This window comes from Apus apus, chromosome 20 (assembly GCF_020740795.1).
Source record: "Apus apus isolate bApuApu2 chromosome 20, bApuApu2.pri.cur, whole genome shotgun sequence".
Taxonomy (NCBI): domain Eukaryota; kingdom Metazoa; phylum Chordata; class Aves; order Apodiformes; family Apodidae; genus Apus; species Apus apus.
The window spans coordinates 4,161,464-4,176,801 of record NC_067301.1 but is presented as its reverse complement, the minus strand read 5'-3'; the positions used below and the strand labels follow the sequence as shown (position 1 = coordinate 4,176,801).

Sequence of the window (15,338 nt, the reverse complement as noted above, 5' to 3'; positions counted from 1 at the left end):
ACTCAGCAGTCAAGTGTAGTTTTGGAACAATATTCTGTTTTGCACAGACAAAACTGTACTGACATCATTCTACCCACTTGAAAATCATGCAGTCATCAGACTTAAGATTTGGTTAATAACATGATGACTAAAATTAGCGTGTTACTTGCAATTTATTTTATTTTAAGACCCATCACACTATAGAAATACATACCCATAACTACATTAAAACCCAGTAAGATATAACTGTTTGAAGACCAAAGCTTTATAAAGCATCCTATTGAATTTGCATCTTCTCTGGAATTACACAAAGTATATCAACACACACCGGCATCATTATTTAGATAATAAACCTAGACTTAAAGTGCAGTTTTACTCTGAAAAGTGACCACATTAATAGGGTGCTTTCCCATTAGAAAGATCTGGTGTTTATTCAGAAGCACACTGGTTGACTTGAGGGCTGACAATAAATGTCTTGCCCTCTATTCTCAGTGGTAAAGACAGAGTGAACGAAAGAGAAAAGCAGGTGTTGTCCTTTCCTACACACCATCAATATGACAGTTACCCTCAATCAGTTATAGCAGTTTGATTGCTGAGGTGTCACAGGGGGTACAATTTATGCTTCAGTACCTTTATTACAACTGATGATAAATCAACTCAGCCTCGTTAGCGAGGTGCAGTGTAAGCTTGCCTGAGCTCGAGGGGGGAAAATGGCAAACTGAGCACATTTGATGCAGGAAAGACCAAGAAAAAAACCCAAGAATTCTTGATGCCACTTTCTGTCACAGTGCAGTTTTATTACACTCATCTCCTTGTAGATCTTCTGTAGAGAGCCACCGTAATAGGCTGGAACTAGCAGAACACAGATGTTCTAGTTTATGGTAGCTGCAGAATTTCATGTGGGGCTCCAAGTTTTCATGCCTGACACTAGCTTCACCACAGGTTACAGCTTTTCTTGAGTGTCTCAACTCTCCTGCTGGGTTTTGTATGAGCCTTGGAGGCCCTAGTGCCACCCTTGATGTTCTGTGTTTAGCATCCAGCTTCCAGTCTCCCCCTAAGCTCCTAGGGAAGCCTAGACCTCTGCCTCAGCTCTTTGGGGATCCCCTGCCCAGAGAAGGAGGATGACAAGTTGTCACAGTTACGATTCTGGAACATGTCCCTGATTCTAGCCTTGCCCAACAGCATCTAGGCTTCCTGCCCTGACAGTCTCACATTCACTGGATTTGTTGATCTGAAAAATGTGAAGAGTCACAGAGAGCGTATGAAAAAGCTATTGGTTCTTGATGTAGCATCTTGGAAACCTGGACATTTTTAATAAGACACAAAATGCAAAGAAAAATGGGATGGTGGCAAATAAAGAGAGGTAGAATGCTATCACCATGACATTCACAGTGCCTCTCCAGGGTTTTTTTTTTCACATAATACAGGCAATATACTGTTAGCTTCAAAACCAAATCTTTCTAGCAAAGAAAAACATTTCACTTATGTACAGTCTTAATATCCTACCATTTCTGCTCAACTCCAGTTACAGAAAACAATTCTAGCTATATACATTTGGCTTAAATGTAAAAGCTCATTTATAATTTTAAATAAAGGGACAATTGTCCCAGAATCAGTGCAATGATACTGATACTAATTTCTATCAATTAAATTGATGGCTGTAAATCAGTCTGTCTTTCCGTAAGAAACAATGCTGAGCTTAACATCCAGCTCTGGAAACAGGAGTGGAAAAATAAAGCAAAAGGCATTTCTGGGACTAAATCATATAATGGCAGATGAACAGGCTGCATATATGAAAGGAAGGCAACTCAAACCAAACAAAACCCAAGCCCTAGAAAACACATTTTAATGTACTGAAGCTTCTTTCACAGGAGAAATTAAGTTGTATAGTGTCTGTTAGTTCTTGGAATGACTTGCATATTTCTGTAAGGGGGCCAGGACAACCCCAGCATTCCTATCTTCACTCTCTGTACTGTACAGATCATGTTTTTCTATGTATGCTTGAACCACATCAGGCACAAGGTAGCGAATGCTCTGACCCCTCCGCAGTGCTCTTCTAATCTTGGTGGAGGAAATGTCATTCGTGATCCATTCTTCCACAAGATGAATGTTATTCCTATGTCTCCACAAAATATCAGATTCATAGATGAATTTCTGAACGTTGTTTCCAGCCCTACTGATGCATACAAGGCCATGATTTTCCACAATTTCAGTGATGTCCTCCAACTTCCACAGATTTGGGATCCCAAAAGATTCCAGCATGTCACTTCCACAAAGCAGTTTAACCTGTGGGACACCTTAAAAAGAAAAATAAGTGAGAAAAAAGGCTTGGTTTAGGCCACCAGATTTTATCCAACTCGATGGGGATGTTTAATTTCTAGGCCACTTCTCTGTATGTCTGGTTGAGACAACAGAATGAAATAACAAGATTCAGAGTATGTAATTTATATTTAGTAGCCTCAATACAGGATTTTTGTGAAAAAAAGTTATGGGAGTTCATTTGTTCAAAAGGACTGGAAAATTTATGTGCTCATTTAGCCTTCGGGTAAATTAATCACTGTGAGGATCAAAATAAAAGAAAATATAGAGAAAATTCCAGAACATTTAAGTGTAAAAGGATACTGTAAAGCTGTTATCTCTCATTCCAGATAGTTACAGAAGGGAAGCTAGATTTTACAGGACAGGGGGCAGAGGGGATTTTGTAAAAGGAAAGAAAACACAACTAAAAAAACCCAGTATCTATTAAACTTTAGAACTTGGAAAGGCTTGAGGGAAAAAGTTAGAATATTTGCTAATATAAAGGATTAAGGTGGTCACTGACCAAGGTCAGTCAAAGTCTATATGAATACCTATAAATGTACATGTTAAGCTAAAGAACTAAAATTAAGATCTAAAAGCAATAAGCAAAATAAATGCTACCTAAAATTACAAATCCAAGCTATGTCTTTTGTATGGTGTTTTCAATTACAATATAAAACTATCCTGTGCCCAGATACATTTTGAATTTCAAGACTTAATCCTGTCCTTTGTTTCTTCAGCAACTCATAATATGATCCAAAATTCTCAGCTGTAACTACAATTTAGCAAAGTTATGTAGGTAAAATGAAGAGCTCAGACATGTTTCAGTTCAAATTTCTATTATCTTGACTATTTTTCATGCCCTAGATATTTCATCCTTAGTCTCCTTACAAAGCCTACGTCTTTATGCTGTGGGATCTCAGGGAATAAACTTATTCATTGAAATCAGAACTAAGAACTAACATCCAAAAAGTTACTCAATAGTGCCATTTAATTTGCAAACAGACTTAACTTTTTATATCTGGACTCTGATTTTTCTTTTTAACGGGGTCATGTCTGTTTGGTTCCTGTTTCCTCTTCCGTCCTGGCTTTGTTAAAGGAACAGCATTCTGCAGACTATTAGTAGGATCAGGAGATAAAAGCTTTTGATGATGGTACCTGCAAAACAGATGTATTTCAAGTATGTTAAAAATGTAGAATATAAGGATCCACTAAATAATTTTTCACCACTTCCTCCTGCAGTACTTTTCCAATCCATTCAAGAAATGCTCTGCTGGGATAGGAACTTGTAAGAGCTGGGTCACAAGATGGTCAGAATGCAAAGGTTTCAAAGCAACAACCACAAGGTTCGTTTGTTTCATTTTTAATAAGAAGTCATTTTAAAAAGAAGAATCTCAGTGAAGTAGAAGTCACTGAAAAAGTAAAAAACTTTAAGCTTCAACAAAGATATTCCTTCAAACAATGCTATGCCAGCCTTTAAATGCACAAATGGGAAGCATAGCACCCTCGGACTCATCGGAGGGAAGCCTGCATAGCATGGGTCCACCCTCTTCTAGTCTCTTGTCCTTCCTCACAAACACATTTTCAGCACAAAAACTGAACAAAGCCTAAGAAACTATGTATCTTAAAAATTGTTCAGAGGCTCATTTTTTGTATGTTTAGGACTAATGGTGCAATCTTTCATTTATGCTGCTCATATAAATAGTAATTCTGACTTCACTGAGTCTATCCATTTGATTTGGGGCTAGCCTGCTATTATTCTAACTAGTCAGAGCTAACACCATCCTTATCCTTCTACAAGTTCTTGAGATTTTTAGGGTTTCACTAAAGAATACCTTAAAACTTTTAGTGTTTCCAACCACTCACTCTGGCTGCTTTCCCACTCATCAACTTCCACCCAATCCGAGGTTTCTGTTGCTAGTTTTGCCATAGTCACTCGGTGATTCGCACTGATCAGACCTTTCTTCTTATATGCATCACCTACTGGTGAAATGATCCCTTTGATTACTTTGTATTTTCCTGTGGAAAAATACACAACACGCAGGAACATGTGAAGTGGTTGAGCAGATGTTACTTCCACTGCATTGTGTTTAAACTATTACATAATTATTCCCAGTAATCCCTACAAACACCAGTGCCAGCTCTGACAGCCCAGTGGAAAAATACAGTGCACTTCTGTCACTATGCAAGGCAGCACAATTAAAGATTTAGCAACATGTATTAGAAAGATTTCTGTAAAGAAAAATTAAAAAACCTCATACTTTAGCTCATTAAAATTAATTATAAGCAATGCATATAGAAGGCTGTTCTCTCATGTATTTGGCTTACACGATTTTGTGTGCTACATACAAGCATACTGGCTTCAATATCTAATTAGTATCTCCAAAAATACCTGTCATGATCAAACAGGCATTCATCTACACAAAATATGCACCTTAACATGTGTCTGGTTATCAGAGCTGTTCTCAATGATATAAATCACCACCCTACCTGTTCCATGGAAGTAGTCTTTAGCCAGCTCAAACAGCCTGAGATGCATGTTGGTAATGGGATTGAAGGACCCACAGGCAAGCAGTACTACTTCAGTCTTCCTCTCAGGATCATCCATAGCTACTCCTCACAGCTACAGAGCCAAGTGGAAAATGTTGGTGCTAGTTATTAGCCTCTACAAGAACAGACCAGATTAAAAACAAGTTATTCCTATTTATTGTGTTGCAAATAAGCAGAAGATCAAATTAACACTATTTTCCTTCCAGCATTTCTGTGATTGTTCATGTGATGCTGCATTCTGGTTTTTAAGAGATTAAAACCACGGCCTCTAGTTCTTTCTGCTTATCCCTGGTTAGAGATACAATGCAAGGAGCACAACAGTGGCATTAAGTTGTAGAAAGGAGATTGATTCTGCTATGGGGCTTCAGAAATCAAGGATGTAGAGAAAAGTGAGCGTGCTAGGAAGAAGATGTATGTAATAGATCAGTGAAGTCAAATTTGCCTTGCCCGTTTCCTATCCAAGCAGCTGCAATTCCCTCCTATATGCAAGAGGAAACATCTTTAAAAATGAAATCACAGAAAACAGGCTGCTTGCCTGAAGAGAGGACAGTGTACTGCCTGCTCAGAAGAAAAGCAGCTCATGGAGATAAACTTCATGAGGAGAGATTATATATCCTGATTGCAGGACAAACTTTATTAGAACTTTCTAGTTTTTTGAAGATGCCAATGCCAATCAACTGCCAAGAGACACACCTGCAGGGAACCTCTGTGTAAGAAACTTCCTTCTAGTACTTACAGGGCAAGACAGAACTTCCTGGGACTGTTCCCACTGCTGCTGCTCTAACTTGCAGTGAGTCTTTCCGGCAAGATCTATAGAACTAACATTATATTGTATTAAATTCTGGAGGAGATGAGGGTTGATGTTTCTTTGTTCAGGATTTATTTACATTTTATATGCTCTTGGTATGTGGGAAGAGAGTGCTAGGGACTGAATGTGAAAAAAACCCATCTAACTTGGGCTGCAGGAAGTCAGTGGTAGGTGTAGAAGTAAAACAGATGATAGAAGAGAGTGAATTAAAAAAAAAAACAAACTTTAGTAAAAGCTGCAATTAAATACCAGATTTTTCTTCCTTTTTAAAAATACAACAGCACTGTTCCAATTTTGAACTTCAGTTTCTAAAAGCTGCTTAAGACTTGATGAAAGTAAGGACATTTCACTGCTTTTTTGTTTCTACTCACACTCCATGGATTTTTTTCTTCTCAGTGTTCTTTTCTTTCAATGAAAATATTCTGGCTTGCCAAGATGGTTTCCTTGAGCCTGGCCCTGAACAAATGAAAACTGGAATACATAATGTGCCATTCTCTTGCTGTTTGTGCGATGTCTGAGACATCTGTGGTGAGCCCTGAATAGTCTGCCATTGTTTCTACAGCAACATCCCTGCCTGCAAAAATCCCACAAGGTCACCCTCACATTCTGTCTCCTTTTCAAAGGAGCTGAGTGATGTTCCAAGCTGACACAGTGGTGAGATACCATCACAGTTAAATCTTATGACAGCTCCTATGTAGCAACATCAAATAGCCTTTGAATAAAAGGAAGTCTTTCAAGGGCTTGTATTTTGCAAGAGTTAGTACTTTTTTGTGCTTTCAAGAGTTTCACAAACTTTAAAAATGGTCTTTATTACTGCAGAGTAGTTCAGCGTTTGAAGGGTTTGGTGTTAGCTGGAATGCAGTTCTCACGGGCATCAGCTAGAAGGGTTACTATGGGAACAGGCAAGGAAAGCTGTTAGACCTGCCTTTGTAATGCATAAAGCCCTGTTTCCTACAGAAGGAGTTTCATACTGCACATTTGAAAAAGGTTTACTTTCTCAAAAAAACCCCACAACAACAAACAAGGACAAAAATCATAGAAAAGTTTAAAATATATAATGCTTTTTCTGGAGTTAGACCAATGCCCTTTTTCCTGCTGCTGGCAAAATTTACAATCTTCAGAAGCTGGCAATTGTTGCACAATAAACTCACCTTGTAGCATTTAGTAACTGCATAGAAATTGAAAATATAAACATAATGTAATAGTTTGCACACACGCCTAATTTGCACTGACATCCTCTGCCTGGGACTGTTTTCATAGAAAACAGCTGCCTGGCTGATGTGGAGAGTGGAGGAAATGGCAGAGGGATCATCCCATGATTACCTTGCTGTTATGTCACCTCACAACCATCAGAGCTGGGATCTGCTTTGTATGAAATGATGTTCCCACAGCTCTATCTTTTTGGGGAAAGCGATGCAATTTGTGCATCCCAGAAGAGAAACAGGAGACTAGGTTCCAGTAATGATTAAAGCCCAGCCACTGCCTGAGCTGGATATGGAACTATGCCAGTTCTTCTTGTATAATATCATAAGTAGTTTTGATGAATTACGTCTAATTTGGCACTGCTTGACAACTCTAATTATTGCAGTTTGGCCACAAGATCTAACCTAGCAGCCCAGCTCGTGCCACGTAAGAGATGAAAGAGATGCAGGTGTTTAGCTTCACAAAACTGAGAACAGTCTTAAAATAATTAATGCTATCTTATGCCAAATGCTAAATTAAGTATTAATAAACCCTCTCCACATAGATTTAAGATAGGGAAACAAAGTAAAATGGCCTTCACTCAGACCTTTCATAAGTGTAGGACATCCTGGATCATTTTCCCTTCATCTTCAGGAGCAAAAACGAGCTGCCCTGTGATGTATTCCTTTACCTATATTCTTATATACAATCTCATCATGCTTGTGCATAATTTTACCAATATTTAGCATGTGGTACTTGCAGCCCTGCTAGTGCTTAGCTGGACTGGACACGTATTTGCACGAAAAACCACCCAGGTATGCCTACAGTTGCTCTTGAGATGGTTCTGACAACCAACCTGTTCACTTCTGCAGGCGAGAAGCTAATTGTCAGGATGCTCTGGCCAATCTCATTTAAATTTTAGGGGGAATATGTATTAAATACGCTTACCCACCTGTAGAATATACACATCCTTAAATACTAAGTGTAGGGTGAGCAGGCTGTTGCTGGCTGCTCTCGCACTCCAGTCGGAGTCCGTCTCAGCACCCTCCTCCCGCCGCGGGGCCTGGCAGGGCCCGGGGATCGGCCCCGGGGGATCAGCCCGGGGGATCGGCCCCGGGGATCGGCCCCAGCCCGGCCCCGCCGCCGCGCCCCAGCGGGCCCCGCCGCCCCCGGCCCCGCCAAGCCCCGCGCTTACCGCCCGCGGCCGCGCCGCCAGCTCCGCGCCCCGGCCCCGCACGGCCGTGCCCAGCGCGGTCATTGGCCCCGGCGCGCCGGAAGCGGCGCCGGTGGGAGGGGGCTGCGCTGCCGGTGCCGGCCCCGCCCGCCGCGGCCTGTCCCGGGTGAGGCGGCAGCGGGCCCGGCCGCGGGGCGTGCGGGGCGGGCGCGGGCTCCTGGTGCCTGCGGCTGGCGGGGCCGGGTGGGCGCGGGGGAAGCGGCGGTGGCAGCCTCGGTCCGGGGGTGGGCAGGCGGGGCTCGGGTCGTGCCGCAGGTCCTTCCCGCTTCTCCTCGGACCTCCTGGTCGCTCTCTTCTGTGTCGGCACCTGCCGGCTGCAGGGTCACGCTGAGCCGGTGCGTTACCCGGGGCTATCCCCAGGATGGCTGCCCGTCGGCTGGCTGCCTGCTCGCTCCTGCTTGACACCCCCCGATCCACGAATTTCCTTTAAAATGCTCTAGTTTTCTCTGCCTGAGGTGTTCGCGTGCTTCAGGCACCTTGCGTCCGGTCGTTGTAGCTGAAGAGGAGAATCTGGTGTTTCAGGGGGAGGGACCTTCAGTATTTCAGTAATTGTTGCTTGGTTTCAAACTTGCTGGTTTTGGTGTATTGTTGGAGTGGCTGCCTTGGTGAACTGCCTCTTGCTACAAAGGGAGGAGTCCTGCAGCGCCAGCCTAACCTTTCTGTCTTTCCCCTGCCAGTGTTTTGCTTAGTTATTCCATCATCTTGCATTATGCAAGATATTGCATGATTCTGTCGATACTTTTTTAAAAATAGGTTGTTGATACGCTGCAATAAAGCGTTCTTACTCCTAGAAGTGTCATGTAACAGCTTAACATTTTCATGTGAAAACAGACGATGGCTTCAAGGGGAACATCAGAGACCAGTAAACTAAAACAAAACTTGGAAGAGCAGTTGGATAGATTAATGCAGCAGCTTCAAGATCTGGAGGAATGCAGGTAATAAAAATAGATGCTTTCCTCATATATGGTAATATTTTTCCTTAAATGGTAGGCAGAAGAAAGTGGTGCCTTTAAAAAACCCGGTGTTTTTTTGCTTAATTTTGTGTTTTGCTATGGCTTTATATTTTTCAAATTAGGTGGAATGTTTATTTTAGATAATAAAAATTAGGTTTTAAAACCTTTCTCTTTATTAAGATCATTCCATTTATAGTTACAATCTTCTTGAGGAAAATGCACGTAGAAATACTCGTTAAAAGTGTTGTTTAAGATTTTATACTTAAGTGTGACTTTGGAACTGTTAATAGCTGTTCACAGAATTCAGTTTCCATACAGGCTTTTTTACAGAAGTTAGCAAATAGTTTTTGTGTCATTGTTTTGTCTTATAACAATGGATATTTGGGTTGATTGTGTGGGGTTTTCCTTATTTTGTCTGAGATCTTACTGTGACTGTTTCAATGTGGTGATGTGTTAGTTTTTTGTGGGCTGATAAAACTGAAGATAGCCTGAATTACCAAGGAAGGGTTTTTTTCCTGTTCAGTACTTGCACTTAAACATCCTGTGTGGTTTTAGATGCTTTCTCTGACAATAATTCTAACTTGTCCAAGCAGGACATTTTTTTTTTTTTCCAAGAACATTTTTAATTGCTAAGGCTTGGTAGTGCTTTTCTCTTACTTGGGCAAGGTTTAGACAACAGGATCAGTTATTCCTGAACAATGTGATGGTTTTTGAGTAAGAAGATAGGCTTCTCAGGTAATTTCATTTACTATACTTTTGAGCAAGGCAACCTCATGTTTTATTTTTGTTGAGATCCAAAATACACTTTTGAATACCCCACCAAGTATCTTGTAGCTCTTGGGGCCTTGTTCATACAAGTGACTTCATACAAGTGAATGGGTGGCTGGCTGGGAGCTGGTGAAAACCCAAGATAACAACATGTGCATTAGTTAATAACACCTAAGAAGGCTAGAGCAGAACACTCTGAAGTGATGGGAATGTGTTACTTGCTGAGGCATCAAGCTGCATGGTGTTCCCTTGTGTCCTTTACTCCATAATACATCTCAGGTTTAGTCCTGTGAATTAATGTGTCTTGTTGGATCCTCTTTAGAGAGGAGCTAGATGCAGATGAGTATGAAGAGACCAAAAAAGAAACTCTAGAACAGCTGAGTGAGATCAATGACTCCCTGAAGAAGATAATGTCTGGAGATATGACTTTGGTAGATGAGCTCAGCGGGATGCAACTGGTAAGGATGATGTGTTACTAAAAATAGTTCTCATTCTGCCTGAACTAAAAGAAACAGAAAATAGATGCAGGTTGTTCATTGTAACTTTCAGACAGGTACATCTGAAAGCTTATTCTGTGACTCTACTGTTTTTATTATTTAATGGGTGTGCACACCTAAAAACTTGGCCAGATCCCTTTATATTCATTTTTTTTAAAATATTGAAGAATTATAACCATAACACTGCAAGAAAAACTGTGAGAAACTGCAGTGACAAAATCTATCAGATCCTTGTAGAAAGTAACACTTGTGATGTGCTGATATGGAACTGATGTGTACTGGAAATTATTAGAAATTAAGGACTGTACTGTAATTTAAAGTTTCATAGCTTTTTCTGAGTGAAATTGCCATAATTGCTGGCTTTTTCAAGCCCTGTGTATAGGTCATGTATATTTTAGTCTCACTCCCATGGTTATACAAAAAAAGAAAAGCTCTCTTTATCAAATGATGCAGCAGATATTAATGGTGCTTTCCAGCCTTCTTTAATCTTCTCATGCAGCTGTAGCTTGTGACTGTTAATCCTAATCATTCTTGCCCCTTTCCTTGCAGGCAATACAAGCAGCCATCAGCCAAGCATTTAAAACTCCAGAAGTAATTAGAATGTTTGCAAAGAAACAACCAAGACAATTGAGGACAAGGTTGGCAGAGGTGAAGGTTTCTGTTTTACTGTAAAAACTGTTATTTGAGCTAAAACGTAATTAAAAATGTAATGATTGCAAGGAGAGCACCAGGCGTGTTAGAAACCTTGGTGACAACATCAGGAGGAGCTGGAGAAGTTCTCTTTCAAAATCTGTTCAGTTTTAAATGTTTCTTGAGGTAATGGGGACAACAATGTGTATTTCTTGAATTATCTGCTATTTTGCTGCTTCAAAACAAGAATGTGATTAACAGATAGTGAACTGAGAATAACTGCAAAGAGAAAATCTGAAGAGTGTGTATTTATAACTGTATTGAAGGGCTGGAGAGGGCGTTCAGAGATCTGGACTGAGCTTGAAATCCAGATAAAGTGAAATGGAGTGTGATTCCTCCATGTGTCAGTGACATGTGAATCCATAATTTTGAAGTAATAGCAGTCTGATTGAAAGAGATTCAAGTTGGGAGGAATCAAGAATCCTGAGGTTAGTCACAGAGAGTTTTTGCAGAATGGTTAGAAAAACTTCATGGCCACCTTTTATGGTCTATGCCTTACTTCCATGGGTACCACCATGCTTACTGATGATATTTTAGGCTGCTGCATTATCAATGCAATTTTATTCAGTGAAACTAGTGGGCAGTTGATATATTTTTACTTATTTACTCCCCTGGTTTTACAGATGGACCGAGACTTAATGGTTGGGAAGTTGGGCCGAGAGCTACACACACAGCAGAAAGTGGAAATCCTGACTGCCCTCAGAAAGCTTGGTGAGAAGGTAAGGTGTTGGTGTGATAGCTGGGTGAATAGAAATGTCTGTCTCTCTATTGAAGAGGAATTTGAAATTAATAAAATAAGAAATTACAGCTCTTTTATGAGCAAATAACAAAGTGCAGCTTGCTTTTGTAGTATATAGAAGTTCCTCCATTTTAATACGAAGCTTTCTGAAGCTCTCACTACTGAACATGTATCAGGTACTATGGTATATTTATCTAAGGCTGTTTCTACTTGAAAATGCTTTCTTTAGTGGGTCATGTGAATGAATCATATGTAAGCTGGTACAAGTCAATGATAACAGCTACAAAATAAATCTTTTACTGGCTGACTACGACCTGTCCACCTGGCAGAAACTATCCAAGACTTTTGACGTACATTGAGCTTTCCTTGTCTTTTTATGGGTGATAATACCTACTTTGTGATGCAAGATACACAAATTGGAGAGGTGAGCGATTAAACTCTTTCCCCAGTGAGTACATCAGTGGTAGAACAATCCCTGGTTTTTACCACTAGAGGGAGGAAGAGAAGTTATTTCTTTTTTTGTGGTCTACAAAAGGAGTGGGTTGCTGTGTATCTCTGTACTTAAACTTTCTTAGGAAATGAGGGAATGTAATGGGAAAGATCAAGTGCTGTACTTCAAGGAGCTGCATTCCAAGCAGATGATATTAGCAATCGCTGTTCAGAATATTTTTATTGTGTGACTGTCAGAGAAAAAAAAAAGTGTTGGAAATAGGTTAAAAGGCTAGTGGTTGTGAACCAAAGACATGCAAGTATCTAACTGTCCTGGCAGGAGTTCCTGCTCACTTCAGACAATCCACTTCACCACGCTTTGACATAGTTCCTCTAGCTTTTAAAATGATCAGTAACCTACTTCACAGGGGACTTGCTAGGAGAGTATTTTCATATCTGTTCTGAGTGTGTAATACAATCATAATATTACATGTTTGTGTGCATAATACTGCAAAATGATAAGCAGTTAGGTGCTTGCTTACTAACTACAGCAAAGGGGGGTAACTAATACTTTTTCTTTCATTCCTACATAATTCTGAATGCCTGTACCTGATTTTTATATTTTTAATAAATAAACTTATGTAGACACTCTGGAGAGTTTGACACACTTAGCTTTGCTTTGATAAAGATATATAGATATATATATCAGAGGCTACTTAAATAAGAAAGTTTTAACTTACAATATCTGAACCTTCCAAATGTAGGTTACTGCTTCATTATTGTAAATATTTTATGGGCATCTGTCACAAGGCATCAGAGCACATACATAAAAGCAAAATGTACATGTGAAAGGAAGCCATTTCTAGGTCATTGATTCTCCACTTGGTCAAAACTGACAGTGACTGCCTGTTTTCACTTTCCTCAGTAGATGTTACGAAGCAAGCTTAGATCCTAGCTCATTACCATATTCATCACACGACAAAAAAGTAATTTACATCCTTTGCATAGTTTTGGTACAAAGACACAGTGTGACTTTTTAATCAAAAATTATCACTAGAAGTCAGGTAGAAGCTTAGTGGTGTGTGTAGAGGCTTGTCTGATGATACATGTGCTGTTCTTCCTGGGCTGACAGGCACCACGGGGGAAAAATTCAGTGGCAAGGGAAGCAATTTGCATTTTTACTTTGGCTTTTACTACATTAGATAACACTGCCATTTAAAAACTTCAAGTTGACAATTGCTGTAGGCTGTCATAGTTCATGGATATGCCCATACAGGTGGTGGGAATCACAGTGGTGTGGGAATATGCACAGTTAGGGTACCAAGTTCACAGCTGTGGCCTTGTTTTATTTAGCTCACCCCAGATGAGGAGACATTCTTGTCAGCAAATGCTGGTGCAGTCCTGAGCCAGTTTGAGAGAGTCTCCACTGACCTTGGTAAGTTTTCATTCTCATAACTTCCAATTTCTTTGCCTCATTGAGTACCACTTAATAGAAATATTTGTGATTCCCTATGAAAGAAAAAATAAAAACAAAAGATTCATGCCATTAAATGTTGATACACAATTTTCTATTTTATTATGAAACTCTGATACACTGTCCATCAGCAAAAAGTAATGCAGCAAATAGTTCCAGTGCCAAATGCCCATAAAATGGCAGTGTTTCCCATCATGTTGAAGGCTGGAGTGGTCATGTCTGAAGCAGAGATACTACTCTTACAGTTAAACAAGATGCTTTTTGCAATAATTACTCTCTTCAGGAAAGCCTTTTCCTCTGCTTGTTTCAGAGGATTCAGCAATTATTGGCACACTGTCAAAATAGAACTGTAAAGCACTCCTCTTTGCCATGAGAGTCATTACTCTAATCATATTGACGAGACCAAAAGTTCAGTTATAATATGCATTAAATAAGCATAACAGTTGATTCTAGTGTTACAGTTAGAACTGTGATGAAACAGCTGTGAATGGCAGGAGTGTGCCAGACTGGGACAGGGTACAAATAAACTGTCTCTGTGACCTACCTTTCAGTACTCCTCTTACTGAGAGTGCAAGCGAGGTGAGAACCCTTTTGTCAAAAGGGTACTTTGTCAGAAGCTCTGTGTGCTTGTGGTGGGTTGATCTGGAGTAAGCTACCAGATGCCCACCTAGTCCCTTGCTCACTCCCCCTCCTCAGCAGGACAGGGGGAGAAAATAACATTAAAAACTCATGGGTCGAGATAAAGGCAGTTTAGTAAAGAAAGTCAAAGGCTGTGTACAGAAGCAAAGGAAAACAAAAAGATTAATTCTCTGCTTTCCATAAGCAGGTGATGTCCAGCCACTTTCTGAGGAGTAGGGCCTTGTGTGTGTAGCAATTCCAACAGAAGACAAACCCCCACCTCCTCCTTCTTCTGTTTTTTTCTGCTGAGCATGGTGCCATATGGTGTGGACCATCCCTCTGATCAGTTGGGGTCAGGTGTCCTGGCTGTGTCCCCTCCCAGCCTCTTGTCCACCCCAAGTTTACTCACCTTTCAGGGTCTGGATGCTGTCCAGCTGCTCAGCAGTAGCCAAAACCATTTCAGCTACAAAGCACAGCACTAGGAGAGCAGCTATGGGGAAAGTTAACTCCATCCCAGTGAGACCCAAATCAACACAACTGGTTTCAGACCTGTCAAGCCAGTATCTCTCCATTTTTATTTTAAATTAGCTCAAGTGTTCTAGTTTTCAAAATGCAGGTTTGATTTCTTTTGATCTCAAATGCTTGGGTTGATTTAAATTGTATATAAGGAAATTCACAATTTCTACTAATACTGAAAGTGTTTTTTCCTCTCATAGGATCAGGTGACAAAGTCTTTGCTCTGGCAAGTTTTGAAGTCGAGAAGGCAAAACAGTGAAGAGGTGCGTGAGGCTTGTGTCTCTCCAGTTATCAGCAGCACTGGACTTCTGTCATATTGCATTGGTTTTTTTCTATTTTTAACATGTTGGGGGAATAAGAAAAACAAAACAAATCCCTAAAATTCTTGGGTTCTTAACCAGAAGATATGAAGTAAACAGCCTTAAGTGCACTTCGGAACCTCGTTGACTGTACTCCTTAGTACTCATGTCAGCTCTGAGGCTGAACACTGAAGTGGTACTCTGAAAACAAAAGCACGGTGTGACTGTCTTTGGAAAGAATCAGCTGTTTTGAACTTTTCTGAATGTGCATTTCTCTAACTATTAAAGTGTAATCTTTTTTGCA

The 15,338-nt window shown here is 40.4% G+C and overlaps 2 protein-coding genes across 10 annotated transcripts; one reads left to right on the top strand and one right to left on the bottom strand.

Moving 5' to 3' along the window:
* Positions 1 to 133: 133 nt before the first annotated feature.
* NMNAT1 (nicotinamide nucleotide adenylyltransferase 1) lies at positions 134 to 8,077 on the bottom strand. 6 transcript variants are annotated; one of them, XM_051637628.1, is made up of 6 exons: positions 8,013 to 8,063; positions 6,007 to 6,091; positions 4,768 to 4,942; positions 4,113 to 4,296; positions 3,290 to 3,435; positions 134 to 2,276 (listed from the first exon to the last, which is right to left on the bottom strand). In XM_051637628.1, the coding sequence occupies exons 3-6, from the start codon at positions 4,883 to 4,885 to the stop codon at positions 1,876 to 1,878; spliced, it is 849 nt and encodes a 282-aa protein (XP_051493588.1). In that variant the 5' UTR covers positions 4,886 to 4,942; positions 6,007 to 6,091; positions 8,013 to 8,063; the 3' UTR covers positions 134 to 1,875. The 6 variants fall into 6 exon arrangements, with proteins under 6 accessions (XP_051493588.1, XP_051493586.1, XP_051493590.1 ...); XM_051637626.1 differs by lacking the exon at positions 6,007 to 6,091 and having other exon boundaries at positions 8,013 to 8,077; XM_051637630.1 differs by lacking the exon at positions 6,007 to 6,091 and having other exon boundaries at positions 4,768 to 4,900; positions 8,013 to 8,040.
* A 34-nt stretch (positions 8,078 to 8,111) lies between these two features.
* On the top strand, positions 8,112 to 15,338 carry LZIC (leucine zipper and CTNNBIP1 domain containing). Of its 4 annotated transcripts, none has more exons than XM_051637634.1 (7): positions 8,112 to 8,157; positions 8,883 to 8,986; positions 10,095 to 10,230; positions 10,819 to 10,917; positions 11,583 to 11,678; positions 13,481 to 13,562; positions 14,936 to 15,338. In XM_051637634.1, exons 2-7 carry the CDS (start codon positions 8,886 to 8,888, stop codon positions 14,992 to 14,994), a joined length of 573 nt encoding a protein of 190 aa, XP_051493594.1. In that variant the 5' UTR covers positions 8,112 to 8,157; positions 8,883 to 8,885; the 3' UTR covers positions 14,995 to 15,338. The 4 variants fall into 4 exon arrangements, with proteins under 4 accessions (XP_051493594.1, XP_051493593.1, XP_051493592.1 ...); XM_051637633.1 differs by lacking the exon at positions 8,112 to 8,157 and adding an exon at positions 8,217 to 8,234; XM_051637632.1 differs by lacking the exon at positions 8,112 to 8,157 and adding an exon at positions 8,265 to 8,386.